We start from the raw sequence: 26,019 nt of genomic DNA, 5'->3' as shown, positions 1-26,019 counted from the left end.
AAGTCAAAAGGGAGCTTTTGCCCGGAGTAGGAAGAGTTATGAGACGTTTTAAGTGTCATTTCCCTTTCAAACCGAATTCCTGAGGCGATAAAATGATGATTTAAAATAGATAGCATCTTTGTTTTCTCTGTAATGATTTCATTTGAAGTTGCAGACCCTTTGCTCACCCTTCTTGTTCCACCACAGGTTAGAGACACAGATTGTCCGATACAGAGAGTGTTTCTTTTGATACCGACTTATATATTAGACAATAATCTGGTTGACAGGAAAAACAAAACGGAGTAAACTAAATGCGTAGAATAATGTGAAGAATAATGTGGTCAGATAATTGTAAGCCTTCTTGGCTTCCAACCTGATTAAAGACAATTTCCTGCCGTATATGAGGGCATCCTATATGTTCCAGTTAGAGCGTGACCCACCTACTTTCCAGGTGAGATCAATGAATCAATCACACATTGCCGCAAAATGTATACATACAGAATGCAAACTAGGTTAATATTTCATCTATTTTCATAATTTCAACCAAAACTCAAAATATATTTGTTTAAAAATATTATCAACAAAAAGCCTCTAAATGGCTCCAACAATTGTATTCCTTTCTCCAGTCTACCTTGATCAACCCGGACCCTCAACAGTCTGCTAAATGACGAAATAGTAAACAGCGAATAGATCCTTATAACATAAATCAACATGTTGTAGCATGATATATGCAGTGATACACTAAGGACCTTTTTCCACCGACCGTCCCAACTCACCTCGACTTGTGCCCAAGCCAAGCCCTTTATGTGTCGCGTGGATAAGTACGTCACTGCAGTTTCGCGCATGCGTGCTATGATGACCCGAGCACGTTGAAGAGGTGCTTTATTCTAGATCGAAACACGACGTGCCTGGAACCAAAGCAAGCCACGTGCCACGCTAAGTCGTGGCAAGTAGAGCTGGTACTGTCGGTGGAAAAAGCCCATAAGGTGGATGACATGTTCAATCAAAGTTATACTCGTTTTTGTTAACGATAAGGCTGTAAGTTGTGGTCTACACTGGTCGGAGGTGGTGGTCTACGCTGGTCTTTTGGTCGTAGGTGGTGGTCTGGTGTAGGTGGTGATCTACGCTGTTGGTAGGCGGTGGTCTGGTCATATGTGGTGGTCTGGTCGTAGGTGGTGGTCTGTGCTGGTCGTCTGGTCGGTGGTGGTCTACGCTGGTCGTAGGCGGTGGTCTACGCTGGTCGTAGGTGGTGGTCTGGTCGTAGGTGGCGGTCTGGTCGTAGGTGGTGTCTACGTTGGGCGTAGGTGGTGGTCTGATCATAGGTGGTGGTCTGGTTGTTGATGGTGCTCTACACTGGTCTGTTGGCTGGTTGCAGAGCCCTCATGTTTCTCAAACAAAAGGCAACTCCACACAGGGGGTGCAGAACACTGACAAACCTCTCAGCTCCCCTGGGATTAGTTTCTCATCCACATTGACACTTTGTAATGGCTTTCTAAAGTGTGTTCCGCCCATTTTGTTTGATCACCAGTCTGTGTTGGGAGAGGAGGGGACTTCTTTAGTGGTTTGTGTTTCTGCTGGTTGGTATTCTGACCAGGTGTAGAGGCCTTAAAGTGTGCATTGTGTTCCCAGAATGCCTACGTGAACATCAACCGCATCATGTCCGTGGGGGGCCGGCTGGTGGAGGGAGGGCACTACGCCGCACTGCAGGTCAAGCAGATCTCCTCCCAGCTGGACCAGGACTGGAAGAGCTTCGCCGCCGCGCTGGATGAGCGCTCCACCCTCCTGGCCATGTCCTCTGTCTTCCACCAGAAGGCAGAGCAGGTCTGAAGCGTGCACACACGCGCGCACATGCACGTGCACGCACGCAAGCAGGCACACACACGCACGCATGCAGGCACCATACGCAAACTTGCAGACGCACACAAACGTACACAAGCACGCAACCAGGAAGAAACACACACGCACACACACACACACCTCAAAATATCCCTGTCTTTGCTAGCCCATTCCTTCTCTCTCTCTCTCTCTCTATTCCCTCTCTCTCAGCCACACATGCTACCATGTAGCTGCCTCCTCGTTCTATATAGCACATAATAACATAGCAACCAGGACATAGCAACCTGACTGAATCACCTGCAACACAATCAGCATAAGGATACAGACTCATTCTTTCATTCATCTGTGTGTGTGTGTGTGTGTGTGTGTGGTTTTGTAGTTCCTATCTGCGGTGGAGTCCTGGAGTAAGGTGTGTAGTGAGGGAGGTCTGCCCTCGGCCATGCAGGAGCTGGAGCTAGCTATCCACCACCACCAGAGCCTCTACGAGCAAGTCACCCAGGCCTACAGCGAGGTACGCTAACAGGCTAACATGCTAGTCACCCAGGCCTAGAGCGAGATACGCTAACACGCTAACAACAAGCTAACATGAGGTACGCTAACATGCTATTCACCCTTGCCTACAGCAAGCTAAAATTAGGTATGCTAACACGCTAACATGCTAGTCACCCAGGGGGAGCGTGTCTATGTTCCCCGGGTCCTATGTTCCCCGGGTCCTATGTTCCCCTCTTTGTATGAGACAGGGGAACATAGGACCCTTTTTTTAAAAAAGGGTCCTATGTTCCCCGCTTTTCCCAAAAAGGGTCCTATGTTCCCCGATATGTATGTGACCGGGCAACATAGGACCCTTTTTCAAAAAAGGGGTCCTTTATTCCCCTCTCGGGAACATAGGACCCGGGGAACATAGGGATGACCCCCACCCAGGCCTACAGCGTGGTACACTAACATGCTAGTCACCCTGGCCTACGGCGAGGTACGCTAGCACGCTAACATGCTAGTCACCCAGACCAACAGCAAGCTAACATGAGGTACGCTTACATGCTTGTCACCCAAGCCTATGGCGAGGCAAGCTAAACCAAGGCCTACAGCAGGCTATATTGCTAACACCTAGGTATCCAGCGAGGTGGGCTTAAACCACAGCCTACAGCAGCCAAACATTCTAACAACCAGGCCTACAGCAAGCCAATATGCTAACACCCTGGCTTACAAGAAGGTAGCACGATCCCAGGAAGAATAACTGCGGTCAAGCCAGCCGACCCATCGAGATCGGCGGTCAAGCCAGCCGACCCAGTTTTTAGCTGTACCTGTATATACTTGCCATTACGGTAATAGCGCCTCAGCGCCTCAGAACTAGTTTCAAAATAAAAGCATTTGTCTGGTACATACCGAAAGACATTAAAGTCATTAAAAGCAAATACTATCAAAGGAAATGTACGGACGTTGTGATATCTACTTTCACAATAAAAGCCCAACTAATTGAAGAATGTAAGCTTATGCCAATAGTTTATTGGAGATTTAAAAGGAAACGCCCTGTTATGCCAGACTCAAATTAAAAGCCGACCAAACATTCAAATATGAGACATATTAAATATGATTTTGGATTAAATTTAAAAAGAAAACGCCCTGTTATTCCAGGCTCATTTCACTTCAAGGTTATAGTTCACAAAACCATAGGGTCACCCAAGAAGTTTCAGGACATTCTGATGTGTAGTTTGAAAATAAAAGCCCACCAAACATTCAAATATGAGACAGATTAAATATGATTTTGGATTAAATTTAAAAGAAAATGCCCTGTTATTCCAGGCTCATTTCACTTCAGGGTTATAGGTCACGACCCCATAGGGTCACCCAATACGTTTCAGGACATTCTGATGTGTAGTTTAAAAAAAAAAGCCCATCAAACATTCAAATATGAGACATATTAAATATGATTTTGGATTCAATTTAAAAGAAAATGCCCTGTTATTCCAGGCTAAATGTATATCAGGGTTATACTTCACGACCCCATAGGGACACCCAAGAAGTTTCAGGACGTTCTGATCTGTAGTTTCAAAATAAAAGCCCACCAAACATTCATATATGAGACAGATTAAATATGATTTTGGATTAAATTTAAAAGAAAATGCCCTGTTATTCCAGGCTCATTTCAATTCAAGGTTATAGTTCACAACACCATAGGGTCACCCAAGAAGTTTCAGGACATTCTGATGTGTAGTTTCAAAATAAAAGCCCATCAAACTTTCAAATATGAGACATATTAAATATGATTTTGGATTAAATTTTAAAGAAAATGCCCTGTTATTCCAGGCTAAATTCATATCAGGGTTATACTTCACGACCCCATTAGGGACACCCAAAAAGTTTCAGGACATTCTGATGTGTAGTTTGAAAATAAAAGCCCACCAAACATTCAAATATGAGACATATTAAATATGATTTTGGATTAAATTGAAAAGAAAATGCCTTGTTATTCCAGGCTCATTTCACTTCAAGGTTATAGTTTACAACCCCATAGGGTCACCCAAGAAGTTTCAGGACATTCTGATGTGTAGTTTCAAAATAAAAGCCCACCAAATATTCCAATATGAGACATATTACATATGAATTGGATTCAATTTAAAAATAAATGCCCTGTTATTCCAGGCTCATTTCATATCAGGGTTATAGTTCACAACGCCATAGGGTCACCCAAGAAGTTTAAGGACATTCTGATGCGTAGTTTCAAAACAAAAGCCCACCAAAAATTCAAAGTAAGAAGTTAAGTAGTGAATCTGACAACTTTTGTTTAGTTAGTTATTGATGTAGGATTACTAGGATCAATAAGGTTGATTAACGACAGGTTTAATCTGCTGAACCTGATGGTGTTAGAGTACTGTGTGTCTGATGCTATAGCTAGTAGAAATAAGGTTGCTTTTGTTTAATTATACCCTTGAAAAAGCTGTTGGATTACATATATGAATACAAATTATTGTCTCATATTGGAATTCTTTTATTTTGAAACTCCACATCAAAATGTCCTGAAACTTCTTGGGTGACCCTATGGGATTGGGAACTATAACCCTGACATGAAATGAGCCTGGAATAACAAGGCATTTCCTTTTAAATTGAATCCAAAATAAGATGTTATATGTGTGATATTTCAATATCTAGTGGGTGTTTAATTTGAAACTACACATCAGAATGTCCTGAAACTTCTTGGGTGACCCTATGGGGTCGTGAACTATAACCCTGACATGAAATGAGCCTGGAATAACAAGGCTTTTTTTTAAATTGAATCCAAATCTTATGTAACATGTTTCATATTTGAATCTTAGGTGGGCTTTTATTTTGAAAGTAAATATCACAACTGCCGTACACTTCCTTTGATAGTATTTGCTTTTATTGACTGTCTTTTGGTATGTAACCGACGAATGCTTTTAATTTGAAACTAGTTCTGAGACGCTATTATCGTAATGGCTAGTATAAACAGGTACAGCAAAAAGCTGGGTCGGCTGGCTTGACTGCCGATCTCGATGGGTCGGCTGGCTTGACCGCAGTGAAGAATACAGGAGGAATTCATGTTTTGAGTTTGATGTCCACGCCTTTCCCCTGCGTCACTAGCACCCAGGCCTATGGCGTGGTAAGCTAATATTCTACCTCTGTTTGTTTCATGTGTTTCCAGGTGAGCCAGGATGGTAAAGCCCTGCTGGACGTCCTCCAGAGGCCTTTGGGTCCAGGGAACTCGGAGTCCATGACCGCAACGGCCAACTACTCCAAGGCAGTGAGTCTAATGTGGTCTAGTGTGTCCTAGTGTAGTGTGTATGTACATGTGTGTGTGTGTCGTAGTGTAGTGTGTATGAACATGTAGTCTCGTGTGTCGTGGTGTAGTGTGTATGTACATGTAGTCTAGTGTCTCCTAGTGTAGTGTGTATGTACATGTAGTCTTCTGTGTCCTAGTGGTGTGTGTATGTACGTATGTGTGTGTCGTAGTGTAGTGCGTATGTACATGTGTCTGTTCTCAAATGAGGATATGAAGACCTAAGTATTGATACTTCCCATCCTGATGGTTCAGTTTGGAGAATTGATCCGCACATATACAAATAATAATAATAATAAAAAAAAGGTAAAACAAGAAACGTAAAGATCTATAATATCAATGTTTTAGTCTTCTAGTAAGAACTAGTTCAGCTCCTCCTCGCTGCGCTCCTCACATCTTATAGAAAGGTAGTAGATTCCATCATGCCACAGAGCCAACTAAATGACTAAATCACAACCACAGAGATAGGGTTCACACTAAATCACGTTATCTCTGCTATTCTGGATGGTGTGTTCTGAGTGTAAAGTATTGACTTGAGTTTTGATGTTACGATACAAGCCTCAGCTCGGGGACTGCTTTTGATGAATTGGATCGTACAAAGAAACGATAGAGCACATCCCTATCCTCCAGGTCTCTACTCAGAACCCTGCCCTCCTTCAGGTCCTCTGTTCTGCCTGTCCTCCCTAAGTTCCCCTGTCCTCCCTAAGGTCCTCTGTTCTGCCTTTCCTCCCTTAGGTCTTCTGTTTTCCCTAAGGTCCTCTGTCCTCCCTAAGGTCCTCTGTTCTGCCTGTCCTCCCTAAGTTCCTCTGTCCTCCCTGTCCTCCCTCAGGTCCTCTGTCCTCTCAAGGTCTCCTACTCTTCCCTGTTCTCCCTCAGGTCCACTGTATCCTGGACGTGGTGCATGAGGTTCTTCACCACCAGAGGAGGCTGGAGAACATCTGGCAGCACCGCAAGGTCCGCCTGCACCAGAGGCTCCAGCTGTGTGTGTTCCAGCAGGACGTCCAGCAGGTACTGACTCCTCTCCTCCCCTCCTCTCTCATCCTCCCTCCTCATCTCTACTCCTCTCCTCATCCTCCCTCCTCATCTATCCTCTTCTCCTCCTTCCTCTTCTCCTCATTCTCTCTCCCCCTCTCCTCATCCTCATCTCCTCTCTCCTCCTCTTGGTGTGTGTGTGTGTGTGTGTGTGTGTGTGTGTGTGTGTGTGTGTGTGCGTGCGCGTGCGTGCGTGCGTGCGTGCGTGCGTGCGTGTGTGTGCAGGTGATGGACTGGATCGAGCACCATGGGGAGGTGTTCCTCAGCAAACACACAGGGGTGGGGAAGTCTCTGCACCGTGCCCGCGCCCTGCAGAAGAGACACGACGACTTTGAGGACGTGGCCCAGGTCTGTCTGCCTGTCTCCCAGTCTTTCTGTCTGTCTGTCTGTCTGTATGTCTCTCTGTCTCTCCGTCTTTCAGTCTCTCTGCCAGTCTGTCTGTCTGTCCGTCTTTCTCTCTGCCAGTCTCTCTGCCTGTCTGTCTGTCTGCCTACCTGTCTGTCTGTCTATATGCCTGTCTGTCTTTCTGCTTGCCTGTCTTTAGTTTATATGCTAAGAACATTCAACTTTAGCATGTTGAAAGCTAGCACCAAGAGGCCACAGTAGTATCAGGATGATGCTAAGGTAAAGGTGACAAGTTAATGGTTGATCTGTGGAGGTATTGACCTTTAATGGTTGAAGTTGTGCATGTCTGTGCAGTGTGATATTAAAGGCACCATCAAATGGATTTGAATGTAAAGAATGGTCTGATCCGGTTCTGCAGAGAAACTATCTGGTAGTGAAACACCTTTACATGTATGTAACATGTATACATGAATGTACAATGTGTACATGTATGTACCATGTGAACATGAACCGTACATGTGTACATTGTGTGACATCTGATCTCTTGCCCCTCTCTCTGTTTGAAATTCTAATTCAAACAGCATTATTGGCCTGGAACAGAGAAGAGCAAACTATAGTTCAACACTAGTCTAGTGTTCACAAATAACACAAAAACTCTCTCTCTGTCTCTCTATCTCTCTCTCTCTCTATCTCTTTGTCTGTCTGTCTGTCTGTCTGTCTGTCTGTCTGTCTGTCTGTCTGTCTGTCTGTCTGTCTGTCTCTCTCTCTCTCTCTCTCGCTCCATCTCTCTCTCTCTCTCTCTCTCTCTCTCTCTCTCTCTCTCCATGTCTCTCTCTCTCTCTCCGCAGAACACCTACACCAATGCAGACAAGCTGCTGGAGGCGGCAGAGCAGCTTGCCCAGACGGGCGAGTGCGACCCGGAGGAGATCTACAAGGCGGCCCGCCACCTGGAGGTCACCATCCAGGACTTTGTCCGCCGCGTGGAGCAACGCAAGCTGCTCCTGGACCTGTCTGTCACCTTCCACACACACACCAAGGAGGTACACACACACACACACACACACACACACACACACACACACACACACATGAAGGAGGTACACACACACACACAGGCGCACACACACACGCCAAGGAGATACAGTTGCACACACACACACACACAAATGAGGTACACATGCACATACACACTCACACACACACACACGCACACACAAAGGAGGTACACACACAAACACATGCACACCAAGGAGGTACACACACACACCTACACACACACAAACACACACACACACACACACACACACACACACACACACACACACACACACACACACACACACACACACCAGGGAGGCACACAAACACAGGCAAACGCACACACCACTGCAGACAGGCAGGCACACACACCCTTCTGCATGTTGGGGAGGTAACCATGGAGACCGGCCATGGCAACAGTCATCAGAACATTCGCTCTCCGTAAGCCTCTTCCATTGACTTGCAGAGTTACAGTAGCCTAGCTCCTGTTAATGCAATACTCTTTGAATCACTTTCCAAAGACCTCCAATTGGTTCAGAATAGTTGCTTATGCAGAACAAGTGCCAGTAATAACACAAAAAGATGGTAGTATTAGAACAAACACACAGACATTCAGCACTATATACGGCGCCGTGATTATGAGATTATGTAACTGACAGGTTACCCTCAATGTAGACGACCAGACAGAAGCAGCTGATCATAGAACTGACAGGTTACCCTCAGTGTTGACAACTAGACAGAAGCAGCTGATCATAGAACTGACAGGTTACCCTCAGTGTAGATGTATCGGTTGCGTACTCTCTCGTTGCGTTGTGTGATTGAGACCACGATGGAACCATTGGCAGCCAGCCGTTTATTCTGGTGGAATATTTGACAAGGAAAATGCTTTAGAGAACCCTCACAATGGCAGCCTCTCCCAGCCGGGATATACGTAGACTGACCATTTACATGAAAATGAATATCACATTAAACAAATGAATATTTGAATGGGCGTTTGGTGACATACCTGGTGGAATATTTGACAAGGAAAATGCTTTAGAGAACCCTCACAATGGCAGCCTAACATGAGAGAAAGACAAGCTGAAGTACACATTCTTGGCGAAATCCACGCTAGCTAAGTAGCTACAACCAAAGCACATGGTAGCCAAGCTAGCGATCCTAAGCTTAAAGTCCATTTAAATGTAATTACCGATTCCAAGCAACACAATATATATATGTACAAGCAACCAAGTATTAATACAGTATTATGTACATTTAGACTCCCGCAATACATCGCCAAAGTGTGGATTCATATTTAACTGCTCTGACTACCTACCTCTCCCAGCCGGGATATACGTAGACTGAGGAGACGAGGCAGCAACGTAAAATACAACCCCCGCATTCCGCTAGGGGGAGCTCTAGCACTCCGACCAAAGCTCCCACTACCACAGCCAGCGCAAGGATCTCGCTGGCAATGGCAAGTGGGAAGCATTAACCCTGCTACATAGACGACCTAACAGAAGCAGCTGATCATAGAACTGACAGGTTACCCTCAGTGTAGACTATAAATGTAGCCTCATAATAACAGTAGACATTCTACCATCGTCTTGTGATGTTACTGGCACTCGTTACTGGTAATCTATCTACATTGGAAGTCTTTGGAAAGTGATTCAAAGTGTTTTCCTTCACATGAACAGGAGCTAGGCTACTGTAACTGCAGTAGCCTAGCTCCTGTTAATGCAATACTCTTTGAATCACTTTCCAAAGACCTCCAATTGGTTCAGAATAGTTGCTTATGCAGAACAAGTGCAAGTAATAACACAAAAAGATGGTAGTATTAGAACAAACACACAGACATTCAGCACTATATACGGCGCCGTGATTATGAGATTATGTAACTGACAGGTTACCCTCAATGTAGACGACCAGACAGAAGCAGCTGATCATAGAACTGACAGGTTACCCTCAGTGTAGACAACTAGACAGAAGCAGCTGATCATAGAACTGACAGGTTACCCTCAGTGTAGATGTATCGGTTGCGTACTCTCTCGTTGCGTTGTGTGATTGAGACCACGATGGAACCATTGGCAGCCAGCCGTTTATTCTGGTGGAATATTTGACAAGGAAAATGCTTTAGAGAACCCTCACAATGGCAGCCTCTCCCATCCGGGATATACGTAGACTGACCATTTACATGAAAATGAATATCACATTAAACAAATGAATATTTGAATGGGCGTTTGGTGACATACCTGGTGGAATATTTGACAAGGAAAATGCTTTAGAGAACCCTCACAATGGCAGCCTAACATGAGAGAAAGACAAGCTGAAGTACACATTCTTGGCGAAATCCACGCTAGCTAAGTAGCTACAACCAAAGCACATGGTAGCCAAGCTAGCGATCCTAAGCTTAAAGTCCATTTAAATGTAATTACCGATTCCAAGCAACACAATATATATATGTACAAGCAACCAAGTATTAATACAGTATTATGTACATTTAGACTCCCGCAATACATCGCCAAAGTGTGGATTCATATTTAACTGCTCTGACTACCTACCTCTCCCAGCCGGGATATACGTAGACTGAGGAGACGAGGCAGCAACGTAAAATACAACCCCCGCATTCCGCTAGGGGGAGCTCTAGCACTCCGACCAAAGCTCCCACTACCACAGCCAGCGCAAGGATCTCGCTGGCAATGGCAAGTGGGAAGCATTAACCCTGCTACATAGACGACCAAACAGAAGCAGCTGATTATAGAACTGACAGGTTACCCTCAGTGTAGACTATAAACGTAGCCTCATAATAACAGTAGACATTCTACCATCGTCTTGTGATGTTACTGGCACTCGTTACTGGTAATCTATCTACATTGGAAGTCTTTGGAAAGTGATTCAAAGTGTTTTCCTTCACATGAACAGGAGCTAGGCTACTGTAACTGCATGTCAATGGAAGTGGCTAACGGAGAGTGAATACTAACCAAGCTACCTCTTCTTCTAGAAGCACAATGAGGATTTGGGATAACAAATAATTCAAAATCTGGGTATAACATGCAAATGTCAATCAACAGATATCTTGACGTATCCCTTTAACAAAACTAATATAGATCAATCTATATTAGTTTTGATTAAATATGAATGTTGATGTTAAAATATTATGTGTGTGCGTGTGTTTGTGTGTGTGGACGAGCGTGCGCGTCTGTGTGTTTGTGTGTGCGTTTGTTTGTATGTGTGTGTCCGTGTGCGTGCGTGTGTGTGTGTGTGTGTGTGTGTGTGCGCTTGCGTGCGTGTGTTTATGCGCATGTGTGCGTGCATGCGTGTGTGTGTGTGTGCATGTGTGCGTGCCTGCGTGTTTGTGTGCATGTGTGTCCGTGCATGTGTGTCTGTGTGTGTGTGTGTGTGTCTGTGTGTGCGTCTGCGTGTGTGTGTGTGTGTGTGTGTGTTTGTGTGTGTGTGTGTAGCTGTGGAGCTGGATGGAGGAGCTGCAGAAGGAGCTCCTGGAGGAGGTGCAGAGCGAGGTGGTGGAGGAGGTGCAGCTGATGGTGCAGCAGTTCCAGCAGCAGCAGAGCTCCACGCTGGACGCCACGCTCAACGTCATCAAGGAAGGGGAGGGGCTGATGCAGCAGCTCAGGTCAGCTCACCTCCAACTGACTATCACCATGCTTACTATCACCATCATCAGCACCACTATTACCATGACTACCATCATCCCAATGACGACCATCATCATCACAACTATCATCATCATCATCATCTCATCATCATCATCCTATTATCACAATAACGATCATTATCGACATACCACCATCACCATGACTTTCGCATACAGACTACAGAGACTATCCAGACTGACCACCATCACCATCTTCATCACCATGATTACCATCTCACCTCCAACTGACTATCACCAATGCCTACTATCACCATCATCAGCGCCACCATTACCATGACTACCATCATGACCATGACTACCATCACCATGTGTACCATCACCATCCTCATCCCAATGACGAACATCATCATCCCAACTATCATCGTCATCATCCTACTACCACAATCACCACCATTATCCTTACCAGGGTCACCAGGACTTTCGCGTCCAGACTACGACTGACTACCATCACCATCTTCACCACCATGACTACTATCACCACCCTCGTGACTAGAATACCCATGACTACCATCACCACCTCCATTACCAGCATCAACTAAATCAATATTGAGTAAACAAAGAATGTGTGTGTGTGTGTGTGTGTGTGTGTGTGTGTGTGTGTGTGTGTGTGTGTGTGTGTGTGTGTGTGTGTGTGTGTGTGTGTGTGTGTGTGTGTGTGTGTGTGTGTGTGTGTGTGTGTGTGTGTGTGTGTAGGGATGCAGCCATTTGCACCAGTAGGACGCCCCACTGCAGTTCCATCACCCACATCCAGGGAGTGCTGCAGCAGCTTGATGAGGCCCAGGCCCAAATGGAGGAACTGTTCCATGAACGCAAGATCAAGCTAGATGTCTTCTTGCAGCTACGCATCCTACAGCAGTACACCCTGGAGGTAGACCAAGTAGCTCACTGGCTAGATGCTAAGCTAACACATCCTACAGCAGGACACCCTGGAGGTAGACCAAGCAGCTCACTGGCTAGATGCTAAGCTGAGCTAACACATCCTCCAGCACTACACCATGGATGTAGACCAAGTAGCTCACTGGCTAGATGCTAAGCTCACACATCCTCCAGCACCCTGGAGGTACACAAAGTATCTCACAGGCTAGATGCAATGCCAACACATCCTCCAGCACTACACCCTGGATGTAGACCAAGTAGCTCACTGGCTAGATGCTAAGCTAAGCAAACACATCCTCCAGCACCCTGGAGGTAGATCAAGTAGCCCACTGGCTAGATGCTATGCTAACACATCCTACAGCAATACAGCCTTGAGGTATCTCTTCCCCAGAAAGGCTGACTAAGCTTCCCCTCCAGGTGACAGCAGAGCTGGATGCATGGAAGGAGGACCTGTCCCGGCAGGCGGGCGACGCTGGTTGCCCAGCGGGGGGCGGGATGTCTGCAGGGGTTGTGGCCGACGACGTGGGCGTGGCCGAGCAGCGTCTGAAGAGACACACGGAGAGGAAGACGGCCATGAAGCACATGACCTACGAGGTCCTTCAGCAGGGACAGGACCTGCACCAGTACATAATGGAGGTCCAGGCCTCAGGTACATACACTCCACAATAGACACACTATGCAAACACTATACGATATACACACAACATAGACACACCCTGTACAATATACACACTACATACACACACCTGTACCAGTGCATCACGAAGGTCCAGGCCCGAGGAACACACACACTGTACAATATACACACCACATAGACACACACTATACAATATACACACTACATAGACACACACTATACAATATACACACTACATAGACACACATTGTACAATATACACGATAGATAGACACAAACACTATAGGCAAGGCAAGGCTTTATTTATATAGCACTTTTCATACACAAGACGGACTCAAAGTGCTTCACATTGAAAAAGTCATACAATAAAATGAAACAATAAAATAAAACAGATCCGTAAAATATAACAAAGGCAAAGTTAAAAAGAAAGTGCGATGTGTTTATAGGGTTGACGCGGGGTTGTTAAAGGTATTAAAAGGTAGTAAATGAAATTAGCCCAAATTAAGGCCATTAAAAAGTAATAAACGTCATCTGACGAGGTATTAAATTTCCAACAAGGCCTATGAGTTTTTCAATTGGTGTAATTTATGTGCAGGCCTATCTCCTAAAATTACTAAAACTTGCGTGGATTTATTTTTATGTTGCGAGTATGACCTGAGCGATAACAATGATGTCACGTGGTGCGTGCGCTAAAAAAAACTGGATATACCCGGCTGGCTTAGTTATACCCACTTTGCGAGTTCGCTTCTGTTAGTTCAAAGTCATTTGAAAGACAATAATGGGGAAATGCATATTTTCGGACCTGGAGGAATCGATCTTTAAAGAATGATCGCAAAAATAACATTTGTTTGACCGGTTGCCATGGTTATCTTCGTGTGGTTAATTTGCGGTTGCGGTGTTGATTAGCGATGTTGTCAGCTTACTGTTACATTAAACTGTAATCAGAAAACGCGGTTATATGCTATAGACCCTGTAATGATATAAGTACACAATTAATATTAAGATAAAGACTACCACCAACCACTAGGTGGCGGCACCTGTAACTAATTGTATACTACCTACATATATGTGTTGTTAGAATAAGACAATGATAAGCCACGCTGAAGTTACTAGCTCACGGAGTTACAACAATAAAACCATCTGTTTCTAAAGTCACGTTCTGATTAATGTAGTAACATTACATGGTACCAGGAGTGGTCCAACAGAAGTCATGGAAAGTGTGAAGCCGCCTGAACCTCTGAATTGGACTGGAAATGTGGATTGCGAGTGGAGAACGTTCAAGCAACGATTCATGCTCTATCTGCAAGCTCTCGGGCTGGACGACAGGCCCGATGCACGGTTGATTGCACTGCTTCTTACCGTCGCGGGACCTTAAGCAGTGGAGGTATTCAACACGTTTGTTTTTGACAGCGAGGATGACAAGGGAAAGTTCGATATGGTTGTGATAAAGTTTGATGAACACTGTTCGCCAAAGAAGAACGAGACGTACGAAAGGTATGTGTTTCGATCGCGCATTCAAATGCCAGCAGAGAGCTTTGATGCCTTTGTAACAGACTTGGAACTAAAAGCCAGAACGTGTAACTTTGGAGTGCTTCGAGATTCAATGATACGTGATCAAATTGTTTTCGGAGTAAATGACAAAAAAGTGAGAGAAAGAATGCTGCGGGAAACTGATCTTACTTTAGCTGGAGCTATGAAAATATGCCATGCTAATGAGTTAGCTCAGCAACATGCAAGAACGTTCGGTGAGCGTTCAAAGGAACAAGATGGCGCTGCAGTGGCTACAGTGTCAGGAAGGACACAAAGATATACCGCATCAAAAAATAAGCAACAGAACAACACAGAAAAGTATATGTGCAAACGATGTGGCTCCCAACATGCACCTAAACAATGTCCAGCATATGTAAAAGTCTGTAACCAATGTAGAGGGAAAAACCACTATGCCAAGCAATGCTTTACCAAAGGGAAACAGAGCGGAGGTGAACGTGTCCATACAGTAGAAGAAACGGCTCTTGAGGATTCATTCTTTGTAGGCATGGTCCAGGATGATATCAGACATAAAGAAACTGAACAACTAATGCCAAACGTGAACAGTGTTGAGCAGGACAAGTGGATTGTGCCATTACAAATAAATGGAGCTGTCATTCCTCTCAAGCTGGACACAGGGGGCAGAGCCAACTTAATGAGTGAATGTGACATCAGGGTCATGAAGGTAAAACCACACATTCATCCCAATTCAGTGAAGCTAAAAGCCTATAATGGACAGCAAATCAACACAAGGCATGTGCAAACTCAAAGTGAAAATTAAAGAAAAGGAACATCAGCTCATGTTTGTTGTTGTTCCAGATGGACATGACTCACTACAAGGTGACAAAGCATGTGAAAATGTAGGCCTAGTTAAAAGAGTGTACTGTATAAACAACATCAGTGCACAACATAATGCAGAGTCAATTGTGGATCAGTATTCAGACATCTTCCACGGGTTGGGGTCTTACCATTCACCTACAAAATACAACTGAGGATGATGCACAACCGGTCGTTCATGCTCCCAACCAGAGATGAGATTACAAGTGAGATGGCTGGTGCAAAGTAGTTTAGCAAGCTGGACGCCTCTCAAGGGTTTTGGCAGTTGAAACTGCATGAGGATAGTAAAAAGTACTGCACATTCAATACACCGTATGGCCGTTACAGTTTCCAAAGGTTGCCTTTCGGAATATGCTCTGCTCCGGAAGTGTACCACCGGGCCATGGAGCACATGATAGAAGGCGTGGAAGGCGTACGTGTGTACGTAGACGACATTGTTCTCTGGGGAGCTACACTTGACCAGCACAATGACAGGCTCATCAGAGTACTTCAAAGAATCCAGGAGTATGGACTGAAGCTGAACAGAGCAAAGTGTCAGAGGACAAGTTGTCAGAAGCTGGTGTGGAGCCAGACAAGAGCAAGGTAAAAGCAATAGTGGAAATGCCAAGGCCTGAAGATTAAAAAGGTGTGTTAAGAGCGTTAGGGATGATCAATTTCATTGGAAAATTCATTCCTAATTTATCATCTAAGACTGTGCATCTTAGAGAGCTGTTGCGTGATAAGTGTGAGTTTAAGTGGACTGCTGATCACGAAGAGGAGTGGGCACGTCTAAAAACCACTCTGACAACGGAGCCCGTGTTGACATTCTTTGATCCCTCCAAAAAGATCAAAATATCCACTGACTCTTCCAAGGATGGCATCGGAGCTGTATTACTACAGGCTACAGGAGAAGATTGGAAGCCAGTCGCTTATGCATCAAGAACGATGACCGCCACGGAATGCCGCTATGCACAAATAGAAAAAGAGTGCCTAGGACTGGTGTATGGATTCCAGAAGTTTCACGGATACGTTTATGGCCTTCCAAAGTTCGTGGCTGAGACAGACCACAAGCCATTGATATCCATCATAAAGAAAAACCTCAGCGAGATGTCACCACGCATTCAAAGATTGATGATGAAGTTACAACACTATGATTTTGACTTGATGTACACACCTGGCAAACACATAGTGCTAGCTGATGCTCTGTCTAGAGCAACAATACAGAGTGAAGAACAGGGTGAGTGTCTCACAGAAATGGACGTCACTCTCCATGTCAACCTGATCACACAGTCACTGCCTGTGTCCGATGGGAAATCCAAGCAGATTACTGCAGAAACACAGAAAGATGCAGGTTTACAGAGAGTCATCAAGCTCCTGAATGAAGGTTGGCCAAGAGGTGAGTGTCAACAGTACTACAACATCAGAGGCGACCTGAGTGTTGTCAATGGGCTGCTTAGGAAGAACAGAATCATCATTCCTCAGTCGTTGAGACCAGAGATGCTGAAGAGACTACACAAGGGGCACCTGGGTATGGAAAAATGCAAGAGGAGAGCCCGCACAGCCATCTATTGGCCAGGAATCAACGCAGACATAGACAGGATGGTCTCAAGCTGTAACACCTGTCTAAAACATCAATCGAAACAGCCAAAAGAGCCCATGAAAATCACAGACTTTTCTGATGAACCATCGCAAAAAGTCGGGACAGACCTATTTCACTTAGATGGAAAGAATTACCTTCTGGTAATAGATTATCTGTCAAACTACCCAGAGATAGCACTACTTTCCAGCATGTCTGCGACCTGTGTAATCAAGCACATGAAGTCCATCTTTGCGAGACATGGAATTCCCCAGATTGTCTACAGTGACAATCGTCCATCATATAGTTGTAAAGAATTCCAGTGTTTTGCAGAAGAATATGACTTTAAACATGTGACTTCATGCCCTCTGTATGCCCAATCAAACGGTAAGGCAGAGAAAGGAGTTCACATAGTCAAACAGTTGCTCAAGAAAGCACAAGACGGTAATTCAGATCCATATTTAGCTTTATTGAGTTATCGAGCATCACCACTGGAACACTGCTGAACTTCTTATGGGACGTAGGCTACGCACCACGATTCCATACACTGCAGAACGAAAGCAGAACAGAGTGAAACTGCAACAAAGCCTTCTACAAAAGAGACAAAAAGCAAACTACGACAAGTGCACAAGAAGCCTAGGGGCACTGGCAAGACATGATGCAGTGAGAATCCAAGATTCCAACACCTGGACAAAGAGAGCGACTGTTCTGGAGGAAGTAAGTCCAAGGTCCTACAACGTCAGAACAGAGGATGGCCAAATCCTGAGAAGGAATCGAAGGAGTTTACTGAAAACACAAGAGAGACTGCAAGAACAACCAAATGAAACAGCTATGGAAGATTCAGCCGACACCGCATCAGCTGAAGCACGGCCTGCAACAGACAGCAGCGAACCAGCTGAGCAGAATGGCTTGCCTGTGTTGAGAAGGTCCACACGCAGTGTCAAACTGCCAGACAGACTGAATCTTTAAAGATAATGGACTTACCTGTATCCTTTAAAAAAATATATATATTGAATTGAAGAATATAATTGAATTGAAATGTGGACATACTGGTCCTTATGTGGTGATAACAATGTTTGTTATGTTCATGTTTGTACTGCAAACGAGTGCTGATGCAGATTAAGATTAAGTTGTTATAGGAATAATCTAGTTCATGAGTTTGGTAGTATACATCTAAAGAAAAGGGGATGTAATGATATAAGTACACAATTAATATTAAAATAAAGACTACCACCAACCACTAGGTGGCGGCACCTGTAACTAATTGTATACTAACTATATATATATATATGTGTTAGAATAAGACAATGATAAGCCACGCTGGAGTTACTAACTCACGGAGTTACAACAATAAAACCATCTGTTTCTAAAGTCACGTTCTGATTAATGTAGTAAAATTACAGACCCTATAGTATCTGTGGTATAAAGGCTGGGACGAATTTCGAATTATAAATATATTTACATTTACATTTACATTTAGGGCATTTAGCAGACGCTTTTATCCAAAGCAACTTACAATAAGTGCATTTGTTACAATAAGTACATTTGTCATAAGAAGTGAAACAATATATCGCTGTCGGTACAGTGAAGACGTTCATAGAACCAAGTGCAAGTATTACAATCGCTAGGCTAACCCATTCCCCGTGTAAAGCAGCGATAGCAGCTACTGTAGATGCTACACAATTAAGTACCTTGAATAAGTGCAATGTACAAGTGCCAGGACGTACAACATTCAATGGTGGCTGTGCATTGGTTTCTATGCAGAGTCGAGATGAACTCTGAACAGGTGGGTTTTGAGTCTTTTGCGGGAGCTGGTGAGCGACTCTGAGGTCCTGACATCGGTAGGGAGCTCGTTCCACCACTGAGGTCCCAAAACAGAGAAAAGTTGTGACTTTGCTGATTGACATTTGCTTGCTCTTAGCGATGGCGGTACCAGACATCCAGCTGAGGTAGTTGAGCGGAGGGATCGAGCTGGGGTGTGTGTCTTTACTAATGCTTGGAGGTAGGCAGGGGCAGTTCCATCGACCGCCTTGTATGCCAGTACCATCATCTTGAATCTGATGCGAGCTATTACAGGGAGCCAGTGGAGGTCTCGGAAGAGGGGGGTTACATGTGAGAACTTTGGTAGGTTGAACACGAGGCGAGCTGCCGCATTCTGGATGCGCTGCAAGGGTTTAATCGCAGAGGCAGGGAGTCCAGCCAGGAGCGAGTTGCAGTAGTCGAGGCGGGAGATAACCAGTGATTGGACTAGAAGCTGAGCTGCTTCCCTTGTGAGGAAGGGCCGGATCCTGCGGATGTTGTAAAGTGCAAATCTGCAGGACCGGGCCACCGCAGTGATGTTTGCGGTGCAGCACAAATGATTGTCCAACAAAATATGTACAATCCATAACGTTGGCTCTCTGTCTCATAGCTCAGCTGACTAAAATACCTCCCGTTGCCAAGTCGTAGCTAAGGTCCGTCCTATTTATGTGAAAAACTGTATATTTGGATTGTAAAACGCATGAAAATATAAATGAATGATCTTAATTCCTTTTCTTTGGCAAGTGACCATGGTATAACTGGGATAATGCCCTTTGAGGTGTCAAAAACATGTTTGATCGATGGTAATTAAAGGGGACTACTTTTTGAGGGAGATTAACTCAGAGTATACATTTAATAAGCACGCAATACGAATAAGGAAAAGCATAATTAGTAAAGTATTTGAATTGTTTTATTATGTTGGCAAGCAAGAAGTAGAATAAATGTGATAATCAGTCTTATTAAAACGGTTTGTGCAACCAACCACACAACAAGACATTATTGCGGCTCTTGTCGCTCTCTGCTCTTTCTGCATATGACATGCTCGTAGAGCAGGGAGTGACTAGACTGATAATCCCTCTATAGCAAGTACACTGGTGTGAATTTTCGCTACGGTATGGTACCGTGAGACCAGTGTGACCGGTAGACAGCCGCGTTTACATGGAAACTTATGATCCGATTAGAAGTGGAAGAACAGCTCAATTGGAATAAAAAATGATCATATATACGGCTCAATCGGAATACAATTCTCTGATCGGAATATATTTCCATGCGGAATAGAAGAGGTTGTGTAGTCCGCTATAATCGACATGTATACACTTATTCTGATTGGTTTGGGGTGGGTGCGGCTACCTTTTAACTTAGGGAGATGGCATCAGCAGCTGCAGTATTTCGCAATTGGTCAGTCGGTATTTTTATGCATACCGAACTTGACCACTGTCAAGGAAAGTGGATTTTTTGCCTGAATCACATCTTTCTTCTCACTCCGTAAGTAGTCCGGTAATTTATCAACCGGTTTCTAAGCGACGTCAACGTCTTTGGCGGACTATTTCTCTGCTGTTTTGGCAAGGAGGCGTGTAATAATGTATAGAACGTTGCCGGTCATTATCGAAGATAATACAATTCAGGGCGCAGCAAGACACCTCCGCTTCGCATCACGGTCCGGTTCGCCCAGTCTGGGCTTATTTACCCGATAATGACCGGCGTTCTGTACTATAACATAATCCCTTACATATATCATATGAATCCAGACCTACCTAACGGTTGTGCGTGAGAGACATACGAACGTAAGTGTACCACTTTTGTAAATGCCATAGGCCTATATACAGTACATTCAGATTGCATGATAGGAATAGATCTATTCCGATTAGAAATTGAATCGGATCAGAAGTGTCCATGTAAACGCGGCTAGTGTTGTGTGTAACGCGTTACTACGCGGTACTATTTCATGTAAAACCTTAACACTGTAATAACAATATTAATGAGGTAATTATAACTTAACTTCAACACTGGACACAAAAACTCTCTCTCGGACACTCTGTCTATGTTTACTTTGTGACATATTGATTAAAAACTATGAACCAAGTCCCGTTGGGACATCTTGATTAATCCAACTCCTATGGTCTCTCTCTTGAAGTCATGCTGGTATTAAAACATATGGTGTAGGTCTTAAAAATGGTATTAAAAGGTAGTAAATTCAACTGAAGAATTTCTGTATAAACCCTGGTTTAAGATTTGGAAGAAAACTAAAGCAAACATACAATAAAATGAAGTAATAAAGAATATAGATACGTAAAATAAAATAAAGGCAATGTAAAAAAAAATGCATTGTGGAAAGTTCAATGTATTTAATATTTAGCAGAAAGCTAAAGCAAGCAAAAGTATTTAGTCTTTTTTTAAAAGTAGTCAGAGTTGAGGCAAGTTTTAAATCCTCAGGGAGTTTATTCCAGCTTTTTGTTACATAGTAATTGACAGAGATGTGGACTCGAGTCACATGACTTGGACTCGAGTCATGATTTTGATGACTTCAGACTCGACTTGACAAAATTACGAATGACTTGCGACTCGACTTAGACTTGACTGCTATTGACTTGAGACTTGACTCTGACTTTGCCTCTTTGACTTGTAATGACTCGACGCGATGTCTTGAGTCAAAAACATTATTTTTTTTAGATAACCTATTTCCCGCCTAGGGGGCTAGACACCCAAGACGCGTTCACTTCCGTGAAGATGAAAAAAAAAAACAGCGAGCAAAGACAGATCCACCCTTCAATAATATCAAAACGAAATTTCGATATAGCTTATACTTTATTCAGAATAACAGTTTTAGTTTCATATCGGCTGCATTTTGAGTTGGTCCCATTGAAGCCGTCTGGCCAGCCTCTGATACTTAAGACATCGTAACTAAATCACTGTTCAACCGTTTACCTTCGTTCAAAAAATGTAACAAATCTACACATTCGTATCTTCAATAATATCTAAACTCAATTTGATATCATTTATGCTTTCTTCAGAATCACAGTTTAAGTTTCATATCGGCTTCTTTTCAGTTGGTCTCATTGATTTACGTTGACACTGGAGGTGAGGACAGTGTCAGCAGTGTTGCCAGATTGGGTGTTTTTCCCACATTATTGGGCTACTCTTAACAACATTGGATTTCGGCGCATGCGCATAACACATTTGAAGACAAACAATGAACATATTATAACTGTATTGATAAGAAATGACTGAACATTAGAGTGATATGTTGAAATTATGACCAATAGCCTAATCATGACATTATTAAGTGAAAATACATAGTGACTTGTTCAAGACTTGTAAAAGTTTGGGACTTGGACTTGGACTCGACTTGGCTTTGGTGTGACTTTGACTTGGACTCGACTTGCCTTTCCCTGTCTTGACTTGGGACTCGACTCGGACTTGACTGCTAAGACTTGGGACTTACTTGGGACTTGCCAAACAGTGACTTTGTCCCATCTCTGGTAACTGAATCCTGCTTTCCTATGCTTCGTGTTTATTCTGGGGATAATTAACTGATTGGTCTCAGAAGGTCTTAGTGGTATAGATGACTTATGTAATGGAAGCATTTCAGTAATATACTTAAAACCCAAGCAAACCATGTAGGGATTTATAGGTGAGCAGCATGATTTTAAAAAATAAATAAATAAATGCTCTGACATACAGGGAGCCAATGTAACGATTTAAGAATTGGTGTTGTATGTTCAAATTTATTGGTCTTACTTAGAACTCTTGCAGCAGCGTTCTGAACAAGCTGCAGTTGTCTTTTTTGGGAGACCTGTAAGGAGACCATTGTAGTAATCAAGCTTACTAGTGATAAATGAATGAATACATTTTTTTAAGTCCTGGGTGGACATGAGCCCTATAAGTCTTAATACGTTTTTGAGGTGATTATAGGCAGATTTTGTAACTGATTTAATGTTACTGTCTAAATGTAAATCTGAATCCATGATGACCCCTAGATTTCTGGCATTGTTTGAGGTTGCCTTTCTGATTTAGCCCCAAAGACAATTATCTCGGTTCTGTCCTCAGGACAGATATTGTTATTTTGCATGATTTGCCCTGGTGGTAGCATGTAGATGTTGAATAACAAGGGTCCTAAGAATGAACCTTGAGGAACTCCACATGTCACATTGGTTGGTTCTGATAAAAACTTGCCAATGGAAACAAAGTAGTTCCTATCTAGTAGGTAGGACCTAAACCAATTTAAGACTGTGCAGCACTGAGGTCTAGTAGCATTAGTATTGAGATTTTGCCAGAGTCTGTGTTGAGACGGATGTTTTTTACAACTTTAATAAGGGCGGCCTCGGTGCTGTAAAGTGGTCGAAATCCTGATTGGAACGTGTAATAGCAGCCAGTTGATGCCAGGAAGTGATTAAGTTGCTGGAAAAAAACCTTCTCAATGATTTTACTTATGAAGGGTAGATTTGATGTTGGTCTGTAATTGTTAATAATAGAGGCATCTTAGCTCCACTTTTTTAAAAGGGGTTTAATAACTGCAGTTTTAAAGGCTTTGGGAAATTAACTGATTGAAGAGAGTTGTTAACTATTTGCAATATGTCTTTTGCTAGACATACTGCAAATATCAAAACATTATTAAAGAGGTTGGTAGGTAAGGTATCAAGGCAACATGTGGATGGCTTTAGTTGTGTCAATGTTTCCACAAGAGTTTCAGAGTCTATGACATTAAAGCATGTCAACATTGCCACGTTACTTTTGCCTGAACAGGGTGGTAGTCCAACATTTTTGTTTGAAGTGGAGATACTGATGGCGCGTCTGATGCCTTCAATTTTATCAGTATAAAATACTGCAAACTCATTGCATTTCTAAGTGGAATGGAGATCAGGGGGTATTTGGGTTGTGGGGTGAGTCAGTCTGTCAACAGTTGCAAATAGGGTTTTTGCATTATTAGGGGTCCTACGAAATCTGTAGGAGCCCTATTGTAATCGTTAGTATTATTTTTATTAGGGGTCCTAAGAAATCTGTAGGAACCCTATTGTAATCGTTAGTATTATTATGGGTCCTACGAAATCCGTAGGAACCCTATTGTAATCGTTATTATTTTCATTAGGGGTCCTAAGAAATCCGTAGGGACCCTATTGTACTCGTTAGTATTTTTTTTTTTTCCTGACAAAATCGTCTATCTCAAAAACTACATGGTCAAAAGTTCTGAACATTGGCAGGCTTGTAGAACAGAAATGAGAGAGGGATAACAAGGATGGGCCAGAATGAACTATAGGTCGTGCTATAACAAGCCTTTGAAGTGCAACATACTCAACAGGCTGCCATTTCCACTAGGACATTGTAATATGTGTGAAACTTGTTATGCATGCACCATTTGCCAGGATGAACAACTTTCACACTGCAAACCATATGGTCAGACCATTTGGATATAGTGCAGTGACCACAACTGGACAAAACACTCGCACATTAACTCCTTTGGCGCCGAAAGTGGTAAAAGCTGCAACGTCGGCCCAGATGTACTAGGTGACTGTGGGACTATATGGTGTTAAATTCATAGCAATAAGGCCAAAGACGGCAGATGTATACGTTTTAAAGTGAAATACATGCATATCTCCGATGTTTAAACAGCTCTAACATTGTGTCAAAAACACGTAGGCTCAGCAGTTGAATATGGCTAAAAATGATGGAGGCCATAGTATACCCATGCCAAATTTCAAGTCGATATCTGAAAATAGCAATTAGATGCATTTGTTTGAAGTTGTCTTCCTGAACCGCGGCCATTCTACAATGCAGGCACGGCCTTAAAGCGGTACACACGACACCAATGCCATGTTACCATACCGACCAAGCTCACCATACCTCCATGCACGGTAGACTTCTATTTCTCAAAATATACGCTAATCTGCCCATGGCAGTCTACGGTCATACTGTCGGTCATACAGTCATACTGTCGGTCATATGGTAATATTGTCGGTGAAACGGTCATACTGTCTGTGAAACGGTCATACTGTCGGTCAGACTTCATACGGTCATACTGTCGGTCATTCTGTTGGTTATACGGTCATACTGTCATACAGTAGGACCCCTTCATGGTTGCTTGCAACTATATTTAGGATTGGTTTTAATGATATTGGAGAAAAATGTTTCTCAAGCTATTTTTTATCCTAAATTGTAGGCACGGAGGCTCTCTTTATAGATGTCATGATGAATATGAAGTTTTGTTTTACGCCAGATGCGTAAAACAACAAACCTTCCTGCATTCCTTTTTCTTGCCTATTACCGAAGTAGCTTTTCTCCAGGGAGCCTTTTGCTTTCCAGAAATGGTTTTAACCGGATACCAGAAAATTGCAATTCCATGTAGAAATGGCTGGCGTGTGTTTTGTGCTCATACTGAGATGTTTGCATTCGCACTGTGCGCATTGGAAGTAAGTGGATTACAAAGTTTCGATCTGTTGCTTAAACATTTTTTTGGCACATACCACGGAAAAGAAGCTTCTGCATTCCGTGTTCAACATCAACCACTTCCTCTTTAAAGTTGGATATTGATGTTCAAATCGCAGCATCCTTTGCAAAACTAAAAGTATTAAAGGAATATGAGCCCAACTCAAGCCCAAAGACACCAAGGGAGAAGAACAAAGAACTGAAATATCCTTTTTCCATTGAGAGAACACTTGTCTGTTTAAGGTCCAATGGCATGAAAAACATTTCTAACATTAATATTAGTTCCCCTGGCCTGCCTATGCTCCCGCAGTGGCTAGAAATTATATCAGGTGTAAAACGAGCACTAGGTATCCTGCTCCGCCTTTGAAAAATGAAAGCTCAGACACTCCGATTTCGAATTTGGCCCCATATGCCAAGTTACCTCCCCTTTCTCTGCCTTGCCCACCCAGAGAATTTGGCCCGCAAATGAGAAAATGATCTACGACCAGATTGAACCGCCGACATGGAGGAGAAAGGGATTGTTGCCCGCTATTGTTGATCGGGATTGTCTCCCGCCTGAGCCCCGCTGCCGGGCAAAAATCGGGGGCAAAAATCGCGGGCAACAATCCCTTCCTCCTCCATGTCGGCGGTGGTGCTCCACCTCCGCCGAGATAACCCCCACTACGAGTCTCGTTGTGGAAGTACCGGGAGTC

At 43.5% G+C, this 26,019-nt stretch overlaps 1 protein-coding gene across 1 annotated transcript in view; it reads left to right on the top strand.

The window, feature by feature from the left end:
* The window catches only part of kalrna (kalirin RhoGEF kinase a), a 179,514-nt gene that overhangs the window by 31,990 nt on the left and 121,505 nt on the right, over positions 1-26,019 (top strand). Inside the window, exons 10-18 of the mRNA XM_079733768.1 lie at positions 1,609-1,800; positions 2,195-2,326; positions 5,474-5,572; positions 6,485-6,616; positions 6,866-6,988; positions 7,834-8,025; positions 11,464-11,633; positions 12,369-12,543; positions 12,969-13,200. Of these exons, the coding sequence (XP_079589894.1) occupies positions 1,609-1,800; positions 2,195-2,326; positions 5,474-5,572; positions 6,485-6,616; positions 6,866-6,988; positions 7,834-8,025; positions 11,464-11,633; positions 12,369-12,543; positions 12,969-13,200 (1,447 nt within the window). The remainder of the gene's footprint in view (positions 1-1,608; positions 1,801-2,194; positions 2,327-5,473; positions 5,573-6,484; positions 6,617-6,865; positions 6,989-7,833; positions 8,026-11,463; positions 11,634-12,368; positions 12,544-12,968; positions 13,201-26,019) is intronic.

Source organism: Pollachius pollachius (genome assembly GCF_949987615.1).
Source record: "Pollachius pollachius genome assembly, chromosome: 3".
Taxonomy (NCBI): Eukaryota; Metazoa; Chordata; class Actinopteri; order Gadiformes; family Gadidae; genus Pollachius; species Pollachius pollachius.
This window is presented reverse-complemented; position numbering and strand designations above follow the sequence as displayed.